This window comes from Diplotaxodon limnothrissa, linkage group LG8, assembly GCF_057381915.1.
Source record: "Diplotaxodon limnothrissa isolate DT_005_m linkage group LG8, D_limnothrissa_male_GT1.1, whole genome shotgun sequence".
NCBI lineage: Eukaryota > Metazoa > Chordata > Actinopteri > Cichliformes > Cichlidae > Diplotaxodon > Diplotaxodon limnothrissa.
In genome coordinates this window covers 13,602,729-13,618,239 of record NC_140603.1, presented here as the reverse complement: position 1 = coordinate 13,618,239, position 15,511 = coordinate 13,602,729, and the positions used below count along the sequence as shown (strand labels likewise).

Sequence of the window (15,511 nt, the reverse complement as noted above, 5' to 3'; positions counted from 1 at the left end):
TGTGTGTGTGTGTGTGTGCGCGTGCTGGTGGATGGCAAGAAGAGGGTTTGGTTTTTAAATAGGGGGAGACGGAGAGCTGGGTTTCTGGGTTTGTGGGGAGGGGATGCGGGGGATGGGTACAAATGTGAGGCAACACCGGGGAGAGACAGCGCTTTCATTTTCACATCCACTAACTGGTAAATCACAGATATGCTAACAGCTGATTCCCACCCTGGATTTGATCTTGCACACATTTGCCAACTTTGCTCTCACTCCCTCCTATCCTCTAAAACCGAGCTGTCATCACCACACAGGCTAACAAACACTCTCCCTCTCTCCATCTCTCTCTGAAATAGTAATTGACATTCTCCCAAATGCCCAGCTGCAGTGACAGAACATGCTCCGGATCACCTTGCTCTTAATTGAGCACCACTTCACCACAGCTCTGCAATTACGCTTAACCAACTTAGCATAGGTAATGTAACCCCAGTGGCTGCTATTTCCATTTGGAACACAAGCGCATCTGAATTAAAGCGAATGCCTCCTTTTTTTTCCTTTTTTTTTTTGAATGACACTGAAATCTGCTCAGCACAAGGGCAATGTCAGCTGTAATGCGTTAGCAGCTATAAAACCCCGAGACGGGGGACCAGTGAGTCCTTCTCGCTGTAGCCCAGGGATCTAACCAGCACTTGGTGCTTCAGCCTCCTCATGACTCATCAGCAGAATGATGTATGTACACTCAGAGACGTAGGCATTTTCACATTCACTTGCACACCAACTCTAAGCAAACATACGCAGCTTCACAACACACAACCTTCGATGCCAAGGGATGAGGTTGCTGCTTCAGAAGAAACTCTTCCTTTATTACAGCATTATTGCTCTCAGTGAATGTGAGCAACAAGAGCATGTGGATGGAAGAATGAAAGAGACAAACGCATTCGTGTCGTGGAGTTAAAAAGGGGCAGGGCTAAAAAATGACACCGCTGCTCTTTGTTCTTTTTAAGCGTTGACGCGTTCACATAGCACAATAGAGAACAAGTGCTGTTCAGGATCGGCAGAAAACTGCTGAGAACTGACACACACAGACGCACACACACTAAACACAGCAGGGGGAACAAGTGTGCACACATGCTTCGCGCATAAGAACCTCCCTTTAACTAAAAAACAGCATTGTGATGACTGTTTCAATCACCTAGACCGGCCTCACGGTCTTGCCTTGCAACAGTTTGCTTGCTGCCCACACTGAAGTGGCAATCCACAACTAGAGCCACGTCGGAGGCTGTAGCCAATCAGGATTAGATTAATATTATTTTATTAATTTTTTTTTTCTATTTCCTAAAACCAGCATGCACTTTGTGGGAGGTTGGGGACAGCTCAGAATAAACACTATCAACTTGAAATTTACAGCACTTTAGACTTTAAAGTGGACGTATTATGCATTTTGTTATTTTCTGCCATATATAAACTCTTACAATGACTGATGCTCACATTAAGTATCACCCAAGATCTAAAAATAAGGTCAGCATACAAAATATGGACAACAGCATCAGGCCACACCTGTTAATCTTTGAACTCAGGTGATTTCATTGGTGTTGCCACACCAGGCCACACAGTCTGCTGAATTTGAGTGTGCATTTCAGAACCACAGCAGTGTAAATCTGTCGACCGGGGTCACCGAGTGCTGACACGCATATGCTGTAACTGCATTTAACTGTGTCAAACCTTCTCTTGCATTAACATAGGCACATCAGTCTACCCTCGGAGCTTCGTAGCATGGGTTTCCATGGCTAAGCAGCTCCTGTAGGTGTAATCTGCAGGTCGCTTTTTCCATATAACATATGTGCTGTGATCCATATGAGCCAAAAGCTCTGACTTCAGACTGCTCTGCTCCTCTGTGTTCTAAAGTTTTTCTCTACTCTTGGATCTAGATTAGATCATTGAGATCAGAAAACCCCAATATGGTCATCTCAGGCACACAGCTCTGGCTCTGAGCACAAAAGTGTCACCCACCCACTTTCTTTTGCAGCAAATCAGAAGAAAGTTGGCTCAATGATAGAAGTCTCAAAAAGGCCTTAAAGGAGCTTGTTTGATGAGATAATGGATGAATTGAGGTGCTGGAACAAGACCCTGAATAGGATAAATATGGATTATTTTGAGCTTTGAATCAAACAAAGCTACTCTAGTAGCGTCCAAGAATAAAAGGATAGTGCAATCCAGATTAAACACCACAATTTGATTTTAAGACTTGATTTCCTGATCGATTAAAACACTTTCCACCCCATCTCACTCAATGACTAATACCCTTTTTGCACAGAATATGAAAGTCACAGCAGCATTTTCTTTGTACCTGGGGCCATCAGTGCCATCGTAGGCTCCAACGGTGACGTTACGGAAGAGCTTCCTCTTGGCTTTCTCGCTGCGCGTCTCTGCAAGGAAGGCACATGCAGGCAAAACATATGTCCAATTCAAACATTCAGCTACCGCCATGACACCTTCTCTGTCTTTGTGCTGAAGTGTTGTGTCGTCAGCAGTCAAATGCATTTACACCCTGTTTTTGTCTCCTCAGCGTGGCATATGGTTTGCTTCTTGTGTGAGCAGCTGTGAAAATAGAAGACAAGTGAATAACTCTGCTGCACATGCATGTAGCACTGGTCGTTACCGAAAGCACCAACTACTGAACATGAGTGTGACATGTGGGTGTTACAACAGTTTAAAAGATAATTCCAGCCTAAGGAAATATGCAACCCGTTTTCTAGCTTGTCCCTTCACTAATCCATGTACTATATGTGCGTGTGTGTGATTTATTAACCCTCCTTTTGACATACTTAACATGAATGAGTAATCGTCTTCTCCCATCAGGCACAGCACTGCTGTATGTTAGCTTTACAATCAGTCTCCAGAACATTCAATTTGGTGCTTATCTCACCTGGTCGATTGTCTTTGCTGGGAGCTGGTACCTCTTGCACACAGTCCGAAGGAAACCAGCCAGTGCGTCCTTTCACTGTTCCCTCCCAGTATCCACCCTCTCCTACACTTAACACTGAAACAGACAAAAGGACAGAAATATTTTACATTTTTGTTGTGATGAACTGGGATGCTGATCCTATTCATTTCACTTTTTTCGGCAAACCTCTTTCCTTCTCATCTACATCTCCTCTAAACAACCGCCTAAATTTTTATTCAGTAAACTATATCGCAGCAGCATGACTAGAAATTTATATAACAAAGAATTACTCAAATATTGCCCTGCTAAACAATAACATGACACGATTCCACTGGTTACTTCTACTCAGAAGAGTAGAAATTGTTCAGCATGTGAAAATTCTGAGCTTTTCTCACCTTTGACTTTGTCCCCCTTGTTCAGCGAGAGCTCTCGGTCTCCACTGGCAGAGTGGGCACGAGTGGCCACGTACACTCGTCCTGGAACTGCGCTGTACATGCGCTTCATCTGACCCCCACCGCCACCCGCCGAGGTCGCACTGCAGAAAGACAAGCGCAGTGAGTGCATTAGAAAACCAAGAGATAAGACTGAGTGGCACACTGTGGAAAAACAAATGAGACAACATACAGCCTGTCAGGCCACATCAGAGACAGCTGAGTCATGCTAATCTGTCATACCAACAGTAAGATTTTATTCTGTGCTGGTGTATTTACACAACAGCGTCTAGTATTTAGCAACTTCTGACAATTTCAGTCAACAAAACCAGCTCCTTCCCTTCATTTTGCACAAAACTAATGATATTAGTTATATATATAGTTTGTCTAACATTTAACTTCATAAATTTCTGTCACTATATTTCAGAATTTGACACATCACATGCATCAAATACTATTATTTTTTTCTTATCACCAGGGATTTATTCTTTCATTTTTGTCCAGTGGTTGAGTCACTGCTTTGACCCGATCAACATTTCTGATGTTGGAAGGGTAGAATAGAATGAATGGTTAAGCACATCTAATAATTATCCATCCATCCTTCCATCCGTCCATCCTCTTCCACTTATCCAATTCAGGGTCATGCTGGAGCCTATCTCAGATGCCTTAGGATGAGAGGCAGGGTACAGCCTGGATAGGTCACCAGTCTGGCAGGGCTCATTATAACACCAGTTTATGATATTGGTCAGTACTAGTCAGTTACCAGCAAAATACATTCAGTTCTAATGGTGCTGCTGCACTTATTTTTAGTTCTAACACACAAATCAAACAAGAGTACAAACCTCCGCCAAGACAGCTCACTCTCTGGGCAGTATTCACTTTTAAGGGAATGGTATTATATTTTGTATCTATTCATTTCATTTTTTAAACAAACTTTAAGTAGTTTTTAGTGCAATAAAAATCAAAAGGACACTTTGTATTATACTAAAGTATGTCTGTGTAGGTTCTCAGTGATTCAGGTCATGGTAGAAATAATTCTAACTAACTTGGGAGCTCATTGTCTTTCTCTTGACAGTACCTTCTTTAAAGATATGACACATTTTGAGGTCAACTTGAAATAATGTGAAGTGTAAATATGAAATCAGAGGTCAAATGAAACATGAAATTTGGATGTACACTTATTATATTTTTTTAGAGATTAGAGATAGATATTTAGAATCCCCATATAACAGGATCCTTTCCTAAATGTTGTTGGTAGAAACAAAGGCAGTAGAATTTGAAGCACAGTTTTAAAGATAAAAAACATTTTATGAAACTTTGACCTTACTTGACCTGAAGGAAGAGGTCAGAAGTTTGAAGCAAAGTGATATTTAGAATCCCTATTTGTCTATGTTGTCAATACAAATGAAAGCAAGACACATAATTTATAATAGCTCTGTATAGCATTATTATCACTTTGATCTTCAGATCAATTTATTGACCTTGAAAGAGAGGTCGGAGGTCAAATGTAACATGATATTTTAAATCTTTATATGTTACTTTTGGTATGTTGACAATACACATTTATTATATTAGAATGATAGTTTCTAAGTTTTAAGCCTTTTTATCCGCTTTGTTTTCTACCTTGAAGACTTTGGTGGATGTAAGCCAAATTATAATTAATTGTAATGGGACCCCACTCTACATCCCTACAAAGTTTTATCATAAGTCATGCAAAATGTTTCGCTTTATTGTGTTTACAGACAAAAAGAAATGACACGCACGCAATGCTACCAAAGCCACAACCTCTTTAGTGGAGGTAAATATAGACAATAGTAAATATGCACATCGTGAGATTGTTAGTTTCTTATATAGTTGCTAACCATAACTTAAAGAACTTGTGTGCTTAACTAAGTCTTTTTTACATTTTTAAACCTTCTTTTTTAAGGTAAAGTGAATGTATCCTAAATTTCTTTTGTTTACACAAAAACGCCGATTTATACCACATATAAACAAATGTGACCTTCTTGCAATTGCAAATAGTAAAAGGTATGCATCTGAGACATAAATAGTAATTTCTTTGCATGCAGCTAAAGATAATTGGAGATGACTGACTTCCTACTGTTGGATGGCCTGAAAGGACCTAGTCAGATTAAGATCCCAGCAGGCTTCTTTACCCCTGTCTGCCTCGTGGCTGCCTGTGCCTCTCCTCTGTGTCACTTTGGCCTCCTCTCCCTCTGGAGGGCGAACGGGTACGAGTTCTGGGGCTGCTGGAGCTTCTCATACCCACTGAGGCCCTGCGATGACCCTGCAAAAAACAGCCCCGCGGAGAACGTCAGTATTGATCATTTCAGATGATGAGAAATCATCAAGCGAGCTACTATTACAAAAGATCAAAACATGGACATCCACCTAATGCTGGACAGTACCTGTCCTGGGTTGGGATTGGTCGCAGCCTTGTTGGGCAGGGCCAGAGGGTCAGACTGGGTCATGGTGTTATCACTATTAGCACGCAGTAGGGGGTGGGAATGAAGCAAAGGGAGGGGCAGTGTGTGGGAACTTTCTTTTCGCTTTGGAACAAACTTTGGTGACTCTAAAAACGGCACTAAAGACATAACATGATGCAGAGGTTTGGTGTGACGGTACAGGTGAATATGTGAGGTGTGACAGGATGAAAGGGAGGGAGAAAACAGGTACATTGTTAGGATTATATATTTGGGAAAGAGCAAGGCAGACAGGTGTTGGGAAGTGACGTTTGAAAGTCCCTGCAGAAGAAACAGTTGCCAGGGAATCTTACCTATATCAGAGTCTTTGTGGTTTTTGATGATTTCCCCGAGTTCAAAATGACCAGACAAAACAGCTAGCTGCAAACAACGAAGACAAACTGAAATATTATTTGTTCCAGCAGGTCAAAGCTACTCTACAAATGCAATTTCACTCTGCAGACAGAATAATAAAAAAGCAAAACATGTTCCTCAAAACTCTGGATTATTTTTTAAAACATTTACCTGAAACGGGGTCTGACCATGCTTGTTCTTCGCCTCCTTATTCGCCCCCCTGTACAGAAGAACACGGACGCAGCTTTCCTGGTGATTCAGAGAGGAAAAGGAATCGGTTAACATCTGTAGAAGATATAACAGCAAACATTATGGTAATAATAGTTTAATAAGGGATCTTTTTGCCATACTTGCCTTGTTGTACAGGGCAGAAATGTGAAGCGCAGTGTTCCCTGAGGCATTTTGAGAAGTGGTGTCTGCCCCATAAAACAGCAGATGCTCCAAGTGTTGTGCAAAGCCATTCTGGCAAGCCTTTTAATGTCAAGAGTATGATAGAAATATCCCCAATATTATAAAGTATAGAAGGACACAAGTTGGACTAAAGAGAATGGTTTCAAACGGGATAAGGAGAAGATGGTGTAAGAGAATAGGGAAGAAAATGAAAGACATTGAAAAAAGAGATACGAAAAATAGGGGAAGGGGAAATCTGTCACACAGTAGTCTAACAGAAAACAAAGAGGTGAGAGCAAATTACAATTCACCACAGTGGAAAAGAAAGGGAACAAAAGCCATTAAAACGACATAAATGAGCCTTCAGCAGCCTGAGAGGTTCCCTCATATTTTTCTGCAGGGATTAAAATATCACAAGATACGTACAAAGTAAAGAAAACACAGAGCACGGCAAAACCAAAATAAAATACCATGACAACCGGCTTGCAGTGCAAACACAAATTTCCCAGAATGTCACAGAGACATAATGTAGGCAATGCACACATATCTACGCTGAGAGAAAGAGCTAAGATACAATGCTCTTTCTGCACTGGACTCATCTCAAGATGAGCGAGACGTGAACGGGTTCGAGGAAACAGTGTGGTCACCTCATTCCCTTTTGGTTTATTTACGTAATTGTCACAGCATGGCTTTCTGTTAGGGATGAAGGGATGGTGGGATGAAGGGTACCTTATGTATTTCTTCCATTCCAAACTCCTCTTCATCCCTGTGCTATGGAGAGAGAGAAGGAGGGGAGGAAGGAGAGAGAATGGAGAGACGAGTGAGGAAGGCAAGGAGGAGAGAGGTGTGAGAAAAGGCTGAGAGACACTGAAGGTGATGGTAGACCTCATCAGTCACATAAATGAGAAAGGGAAATGTTGGTGCATTGCTTAAGTTAACATGAAGGAGACAGAAACCAGACGGGATTTAACTATGATGAAACAGACATGATGAAAACTGTGAATCGTGGGAATCCGCAAAGAGGCGCACAGGGTGATTGATTTGCATTTGTAGCTGATTAAAAATCTAAGCTTACCTGATGGGATTCGTCCCAGCCGTTCTCGTCCCTTGTGCCCAGCTTTGCCCTGTAATAGAGCAAGGTCTCACAGCAGGAAGTTTCACCCCCTGTCAGCACAGTGTGGTACAGCGGGGTCAGGCCACAGCGGTCTTTGGAGTCTGGAGATGCTCCGAGGGACAAGAGAGCCTGGCAAGTTGACACACAGAGGGCAAAGAACAAGGATTATTTTAACCAAGTGTGTGTGAATGTGTAGAGTAGTAAAATATAACAAAGGCTTAATAGATTTTCTTCACAGCGATTATTAAATCAAATACTAAAACAATGCAACAGGAATATGAAATGTTACAGATAGTTCTTATATAAGTACATCACATGTACCATAAGTGCATGTGGTACAAAGTTATTGTGATGAGTGGGGGTGGGGTGTATATGTATGTGCGTGTGTGTATGGTGGAGGTGGTGTTGTCTATATAATAATAATTTTAAAAAAGGAGAAGAGAAAGAAATGTTATCACAATTACACACATTACAAAGCATTCGGTGTGTGACTAAACCCGCAGCTGAGGCAATTCTCAGAACTACAAAAGAGGAAAATTCTCGTAGTTTATTCAAAGAAAAGGAACAGCGCTCACAAGTGTACACTAACCAATAAGAACGCGAGAGACATAAAGCCAAGAGAAAACCACTTAGAAATTATTATCATATGACCCACCTCTGTAATTATCTTCAAAGGTAACAGCCTGTTTCCATGGGGCATTTATGCTATTTTGCTTTTATCCTTTAATTAGAATCATTATTCCGTTTTAATTTATTTTGTCCACACCGCCCGCTCTACTTGAGTGTGTTTGTACTCTGCATGCGTGTGACTCTAACTTTTTTAGCCCTTACCAGCAGCCCAGCGTGATTGTGAGCCCTAACAGCTTTGTGCAGGGCCGTCATGCCGTCTCTGCTTCTGAAGTCCAAGTGAGCGCCGCCCTGAACCAGGACCCTGATGCCCTCCACCGACAGGCCAGACTGCATGGCCACAGTGAGGGGGGTTTCTGACCCACAGAGAAGGTGAGAATGAAAGTTCACCCTCGTATGCTCTTGATATTGCTAAATATTACTGGCAAAGAATAAAGGTAAAACTCACCTCCGGTGTCAGGGTCGTGAAAGTTCGGATCAAGACCTTTATCGAGGACTTTTCCCATTTTGTCTATTGCTCCGGTCTGAATGTAATCCAGAAATTTCTTCAGACTGGCCTGAGTGTAGGGAAAGATGTTGCTGAATGCAATTAAGCACAACAAAGTTCAAAAAACACACAAAAAAAAGAAATACCTTTGTGCTGAGTTTAGCGAGAGCCTTTTCATCCAGATTGGTCTGTTTATAGACTCTGGTTTTGTACCTAAACTGAAGACCGGAAAACATAGCACACATGAAAATGAGGATGATGGTACTTAGCTGTTCAGTTTCTTGGTGACAGCCTACACTGGAGGATATAACAAAATGATTACAATTTGTGCTGTGAAACCGTAGTTCAGAGAAAGCACCATTATTCTTGTCAGATGTTGCTGAACTCTCGCTGTTTCCAGAGATCTGTTCTCCCACTCGGAGTCGCTAGAATGACTCCATAATTGGCTTCTTTAAAATATTTGTGTCAGATTTGTTTTTACGTTTTGGGAAAAGGCTAAAAATGGTTAACTCTTCAGCCTCACAATGTAATAAGTTGGATTTGATGTTTCAATTATGATAATTTAAGCGCAAGCAAAGTGATGCAAACGAGCGGCTTGCGCGCACAGCTTTAGAAAGGATCTAGGGAAGGGCTCTATTAAGTTAGATTAATGATTAATGAGGGCTTTTTTTCCACAATGCGTTGGTTAAGGTTTGATTAATGACATTTAAAATAATAATACTATTAATGCAGTTTTCTTTAAATCACACTGACAAGATTAATTTATCATATAAGGTGATTTACATCTCAGGAACTGACAGATTGCACATTAGTCCCTCATTACACTGATTATATGCCCCACTGCGTTATTCTAAGACTGGTTTCTCACAGAGTAAAAGGGTCTGAACGCACTGCAAACTGCTCATTTTAAAATATTTTTTCTATTGTTTTCCACTGATGTTCTTGTGTTGAGGCAGCAGAGTGTTAATGTGTCGTATTCTTAATGTCTCTATTTTGGAAGGAATAAAGATCAGAAGGGGAAAAAACATCAGCCTAAAATTTGTTCTTGAACAGATGAGACTAATGAGTGTACTGTGTTTGGCTGGTTTTGCTGTTTTTACTTGGAAACCACCTGACTGGGTGTGTAGTCCTCACACCAAATCAGTTAACAGCTGAGGAGCTTTGAGGTAAGAAATTTCTGTCTAGCAGCTCAGAGCTGAGCTGCACCTCGCACTATGCCCCAGAAAACCAAGTAAAGATGGGTTTAGCAGCCACAATACAAAAGCAATCAGCCCTAAAAGTCTCAGTAAAACAACTGCAGCAGTACAACAGGAGCTAACAGGTAGATGTACTTAGTGGAACAAATGCGTTTTTTTAACTGATACTTATAATACATTCTGTTTGTTTCTACTTCCTTTAATATGACTTCCCTTACCATGACTCTAACTGACTCTGTCTTTACTTTAGTGTCAAAAACGCCTAAACTCTATGCAGTCTGCTGTGGGGTGTGTGGAGAGTGCAGTTACAAGGCCTCATCAGTATGCAGACAGGACCCCATCTCAAACGTTTCGAGAAATATAAACATTCTAATTTGAAGCTAAACTTTTGAGCTAAAGAAGATGCTCTTTCCAGCCCCGCCCAACTCAGCAGCACATACAGGAGCTGAGCCACCAGAGGGCACTGTGAGATAATTGTATTACAGCAGGAAACCTCAGATTCATGCTGTCTCACAACCCACTTACCAAAAAGCCAGGCAATACAATGTAATTAGCAGGTTACATAATATACGTAATGCATTTAAATCCATCCAGTTTTGTAAGGATTTCATTTACGCAGTCCACTCACTCTGTGATGCAGGGGGATTCTAATAAACACAATGCAATTTGGAGTTGCCTGCAATTAGAGACTTTCTTTACTCAGTTATGAGAAAAAAAAGTTTCAGAGTATCATACAGGATACTTCATTTCTCTACAGAAAGTACAAATCATTAAAAACATATCTGTATTTACGTTTGCTTTTTTGATCACTAATTTTTAGCAAGATTATTCAAAACCCATAAAAGAATCTATACAACACCACTGTAGAGTAATAATAAGTGCACTTAGGTCACAACTTCTGTAAGTTTAGCAGGAATTAGGGGAATCTGATATTTGATTACTTCCAGCTGAAGAACTACAAATACATCATCACGGTTCTGAGAAATGAAATTGTTTGCAGTACAACAATATTTATACAAAAATCAATCAATATTAGATTTGACATCATTTTACATCATTTTAAGAAAGAGAGAAACAAGTGATGCTCTAAGGGGGGCTTACACTGGGTCACAGCTCCCTTTCCTACCTCCAGGTACGGCACCCCTTTCTCGAAGGACTGTGAGTAGTCTCTCAGGGGTCTCTCCTCCTCCAGGAACTTGGCGTCCCGTCCCTCTCCAGCTGGCTGGAAGAGGCCATAGTTGTAGACGTCCCATAGGGACTCACTGAGGGAGCAGATGATCTGCTGCTTAGCGTTCCACACTGTGCAGTCCTGATCAAACTGGAGACATCTCTGTCAGACAATGGACAGGACAGGGGCGGGGTTAGAGGGCTATAGTACACCTGTACTAAGGTTGAAACAGTGGTTAAAAATATACAGGTTTTACAGCTGTTGTAGTGTACCTCTGTCAAAACATTTTTAATGGATATTTTCAGTGCTTTGAGCACCAAGAACAACCTAGTGTTTCAAATCAGATGTTGATGAGCCCAGTTAGCTGTCTGTACGTTAGATAGCTTTACAGGATGCCCTTGTGGATCGCTAACTGCACTATAGTGCTGCAGTGTTTTTGTTTTTGGATTTAGGACAGGATCCCCTGAGTCTAGATGTGGATGGTGATGAAGACTGAGAGTGAGGTAGAGATGGAAACGAGGTAGGTTGCATGAATGAGAGTCTGAAAGGAAGAATGACAGAGCACTGAGATTTAAACCACGCAGAGCGGTGGCTGATTGACTCAAAGAAGGTAAATAAAAAGATGGCTGGACTAGTGTAATGATGTAAGTACTGAGAGCGTGGGAAAGTCATAACGATGTAAAGAACAGACTAGAAGCTGATCTTCCTTATTGAACTTATACATAAGTTTTATCTCCAGTCAGCACTCGTTACAGCCAAGATATGCAGAAGAGCATGTCTGAATGCACACCCCATCAAACTTTCCAACAGAAGACTGGAAAAGCATTTCCTTGTTTAATGAGTCCCATCAGTCCTGTCTTGTATTAACTGTTAAGGTAATGGTGTGGAGAATATTTTCTCAGAGCACTTTGGCCCCCTTAGTAACAACCGAGCATTATTTAAACACCGCAGCCTGTCTGCAGTCCTTTTATGACCACAGTCTACCTAGTCTCCGATGGCTGTTTCCAGCAGGACAACACGTATCTTGAACTACTTTCTTCAACATGACCCTGAGTTCACTCACTGTATTCAAATTGCCTCCAAAGTCATGGGTGTGAAGCTGACAAATCTGCAGCAGCTGTGTGGCGCTATCATGTCAATATGGAGATCTAGATCTCTGATGAATGTTTTAACCACTTTGTTGAATCTGAGCCAGGAAGAATTAAGGCAGTTCTGAAGGCTAAAAGGAGTTTGTACATGATGAATGTATATGAGTGTGACGTGCAAAATATGAATGCATTACTTTTAATGAATCACCTGCCACATTCATGAATTATAAGATGACTCATTCTGTCCTTTTAGTCTGTGGTATCAGGTTATTTGGATCTATTTCACTTTCATTTTATACCCTATTTTTTGATTTTCTCTGCTAATAAAGAAGTAAAACTCACATGCATAGATAAATATTTTGCTATTTCCTCCTTGTCCAGTTTACTCCATTATCCAGAAGAGTAGGAGCAAACTTTGTGGATACACCCAAAGGCTACAATTACAAAACACCTCGGATGTATTGTGTGTGTGTGTGTGTGTGTGTGTGTGTGGATTTCCTAACATGATTTCACTGTGATTGTTGCATTGTCCATTTCCTCATATTCTCCCATTTCTGTGCAGTTCCACAGGAAAGACATCTTTCTGGACCTGGAGCTCGAGCTGATTGGAAGCTTGAACAGCAGGAGAGCTGAGACGTGTGAGAGATGTATGTATCCATACTGTTGTTCCATTTCAGAGGGCTGTGAGTAAAACTGCACAGCTCAGCACACTTCCAAGTCCCTTCTGCCCCCCTCGAGCCCGCACTCGGTTGCACTATTTGATAGTGTAGCAAACTCTATTGGCATGGCAACCAGTTCATTAGTGGAGGCAGGCACCCGTTGCCGTAGCAATGTCTTGGTGGTCCCTGGGAGGTTAACCACATGATAGGGATGAGCATGACTGTGTGTATGTGCATGCATATAAGTGAGCTATAAACTGTCTGTGTGTGTCTTCTTATTGGAGTGCACTTGTGCAGTGTAGTGGTTTTTCTTGTGTGTGTGTGTGTGTGTGTGTGTGTGTGTGTGTGTGTGTGTGTGTGTGTGTGTGTGTGTGTGTGTGTAACAGAGATAGAGTGGCTAATCCCTCTGAGTGAGGTCTAATGTAATGTATACTGTATATAACAGTGCTGCTTCTCTCCTCATCGTTTCTTCTTTAATGCAGTTTTCCTGAGATGTTTCTGGCAGTTTTTATTATTTAGATCTTCAGTGTGCACTATTACAGCACATATTTTCCTCTCTTTTCATCCTTTCCCCCCCTTTCTTCAGTCTGTCTAAGTAGCTCCTAATATTCAGCCCCTCTCTTTATCCCTTTTTAATTCTGTTCAATAATACTTCAGCTTCCGGGTTTGCAGTGCCGAGTGTTTGTCAGTGACGTGTGGATCTCGGTACGCTGCCTGTGGCTGATGGAAACCTGAGAACAGAGACGCCTTCCACATATTTCTTCCCTTCGACAGTCACTCACTTCCTCAGCTCTCCCAAAACTCATTAAAAACCTATTAAATAATTAGCAATTACTGTTGTATTGAGGGCAGATTAGCTGACATGTAGAACAGTCGGCATGTTCAGGGAGTTGAAAATGGAGAAAGGAGGATGGGGGAGGGGTTACAGTGGGGCACCCATTCTCACCTGGATATGGTGCGTGTGGGCTGGCCAATTCTCGCCTGCTGCCACTGTAAGGCTGAGAGCTGCTTCAAAGTGTGAAATGAGACTAACTTCAGTTTTGGAAGCTAATTATGACCACCTGACCCAAGGCAGATGCTTGCATGGTGTTGTTGACTGAATATGTTTTCCCTTGCAGGGTGCTCAGCACAAGCTGAGCTCTGTGTGAGTTCCTACTTCCCTTTGGGACTCATCTCTGAGCCCGCGGGATAACTGGAATGGAAAAGCCTTGAAATTAGAAATGTGCTTCTACAGTTGTGCACACTGTTTGACTTATATAAAAAAATTGTATGCTTCAAGCCACCCATGCAGTGTTTTCTGTGAATAATTTGAAACAGACATAGAATCAGCAACGCATCAGTATTATTTGACGTGTTTTAACTCAAAGGATGGAAAACGGCTGGATTTTAGAAGAGAAGCGAGAAGGGAGGGAAGCAAATCAAAAGACAGGAAGAAAACTGAAAAGCTTCTGAGTTTTAGGGGAGGTAATAGCGAAGGAGGTGACCAAAGCCCAGTGTTCAGCTCTCATTAAATGGCTGTTGTCCTTTTCTTTTTTTTAATAGTCACAAATGTAAAAAATACATTTTTGGAGCTTTTTGTCTGCAGTTGGTCATAACATCAGAATCAGAAACAGCAACATTAACTAAATGTATACCTGCCTTAATGGTTTAAATAGCCTGAGATATTATTTTTGAAATTCTGTTTGTCACATTAAAGCTCTCTGTCTCTGAGGCAGTAATACCAGGGAGACTTGGCTTGAACTACTTCCTCATTTGGAAAGACCTCCAGTGCAGTGTGAGGGAGACTTCTTTCTTTTTCTTTTTTCTTTGACAGGGAGAACTAAACTTTTAAACTGTTTGATTTGGACTGGTTTTGACAAGTTTTTTTCTTCAAAAAATTCTGCTTCAGCTACTTTATTCACTTTTAAATGATCAGTCAAGAAGCTCCAGGGACGGCTGTGCGGGCCTCAGCCTTTCATGAATTTCACACACACGTTACGAGCAGTGTCTTTGATGCACCTACTGTTTGTTTGATGTCGGGGATTCCAATGCGGAACACCATCATGGTCAAGTAAGTGTCCTCCAGTAGAGCCACTGTGGTCATGCTGCGCTCCATGAAGGCTCGTTTCTTTGCTGCCATGAAATACTGCTGCTTATTGGCAGCTTGATGATGTAGCGGGGCTATATTGGGCATGTAAGGGATCCCCCTGTTGCCGTGATTGCCCGGCCTCAGCGGCCGATCTACTCTCTGTCGACCGACCACAATGGCTGCTGGTTTCACCACCTCACCGCCTTTCCCTTCCCAGGATTGTCGTCCTCCTGTCATCTCCTTTTCCTCCAGATACTCTAGTCGTCCATTCTCCATGTCACGTTCACCTTCTTCTTTTCTGTTTTCTCTTCCCTGCTCCTCTTCCTCCTCCTCATCCTCCCCATCTTTGTCATCCTGACTGGGATAAAAGTGCTCATTATTTCCCAGCATCCTTTGCTGTGCAGAGGTCACTGCAGAGAGGGCTGAGTGATCTAGCTGTCATGGAGACAAAACATGGCTATCCCATGAGACTGGCTTCATCCTTAGAAACATGCTGTAGGGGAAAAAGGCAGAAAAGGGAGTAAATGTCGGTCATTTGACTCGT

The 15,511-nt window shown here is 41.8% G+C and overlaps 1 protein-coding gene across 1 annotated transcript in view; it reads right to left on the bottom strand.

The window, feature by feature from the left end:
* Positions 1 to 15,357, bottom strand: part of LOC146626459 (SH3 and multiple ankyrin repeat domains protein 1-like) — a 29,795-nt gene extending 14,438 nt beyond the window's left edge. The window contains exons 1-15 of the mRNA XM_085360579.1: positions 14,902 to 15,357; positions 11,111 to 11,314; positions 8,935 to 9,006; positions 8,750 to 8,858; positions 8,506 to 8,657; positions 7,636 to 7,803; positions 7,290 to 7,331; positions 6,525 to 6,641; positions 6,342 to 6,419; positions 6,131 to 6,197; positions 5,763 to 5,938; positions 5,511 to 5,641; positions 3,319 to 3,458; positions 2,906 to 3,019; positions 2,327 to 2,405 (exon numbers count right to left, since the gene is read on the bottom strand). Coding sequence (XP_085216705.1) covers positions 2,327 to 2,405; positions 2,906 to 3,019; positions 3,319 to 3,458; positions 5,511 to 5,641; positions 5,763 to 5,938; positions 6,131 to 6,197; positions 6,342 to 6,419; positions 6,525 to 6,641; positions 7,290 to 7,331; positions 7,636 to 7,803; positions 8,506 to 8,657; positions 8,750 to 8,858; positions 8,935 to 9,006; positions 11,111 to 11,314; positions 14,902 to 15,357 — 2,105 coding nt within the window. The remainder of the gene's footprint in view (positions 1 to 2,326; positions 2,406 to 2,905; positions 3,020 to 3,318; positions 3,459 to 5,510; positions 5,642 to 5,762; positions 5,939 to 6,130; positions 6,198 to 6,341; positions 6,420 to 6,524; positions 6,642 to 7,289; positions 7,332 to 7,635; positions 7,804 to 8,505; positions 8,658 to 8,749; positions 8,859 to 8,934; positions 9,007 to 11,110; positions 11,315 to 14,901) is intronic.
* Positions 15,358 to 15,511: the final 154 nt, after the last annotated feature.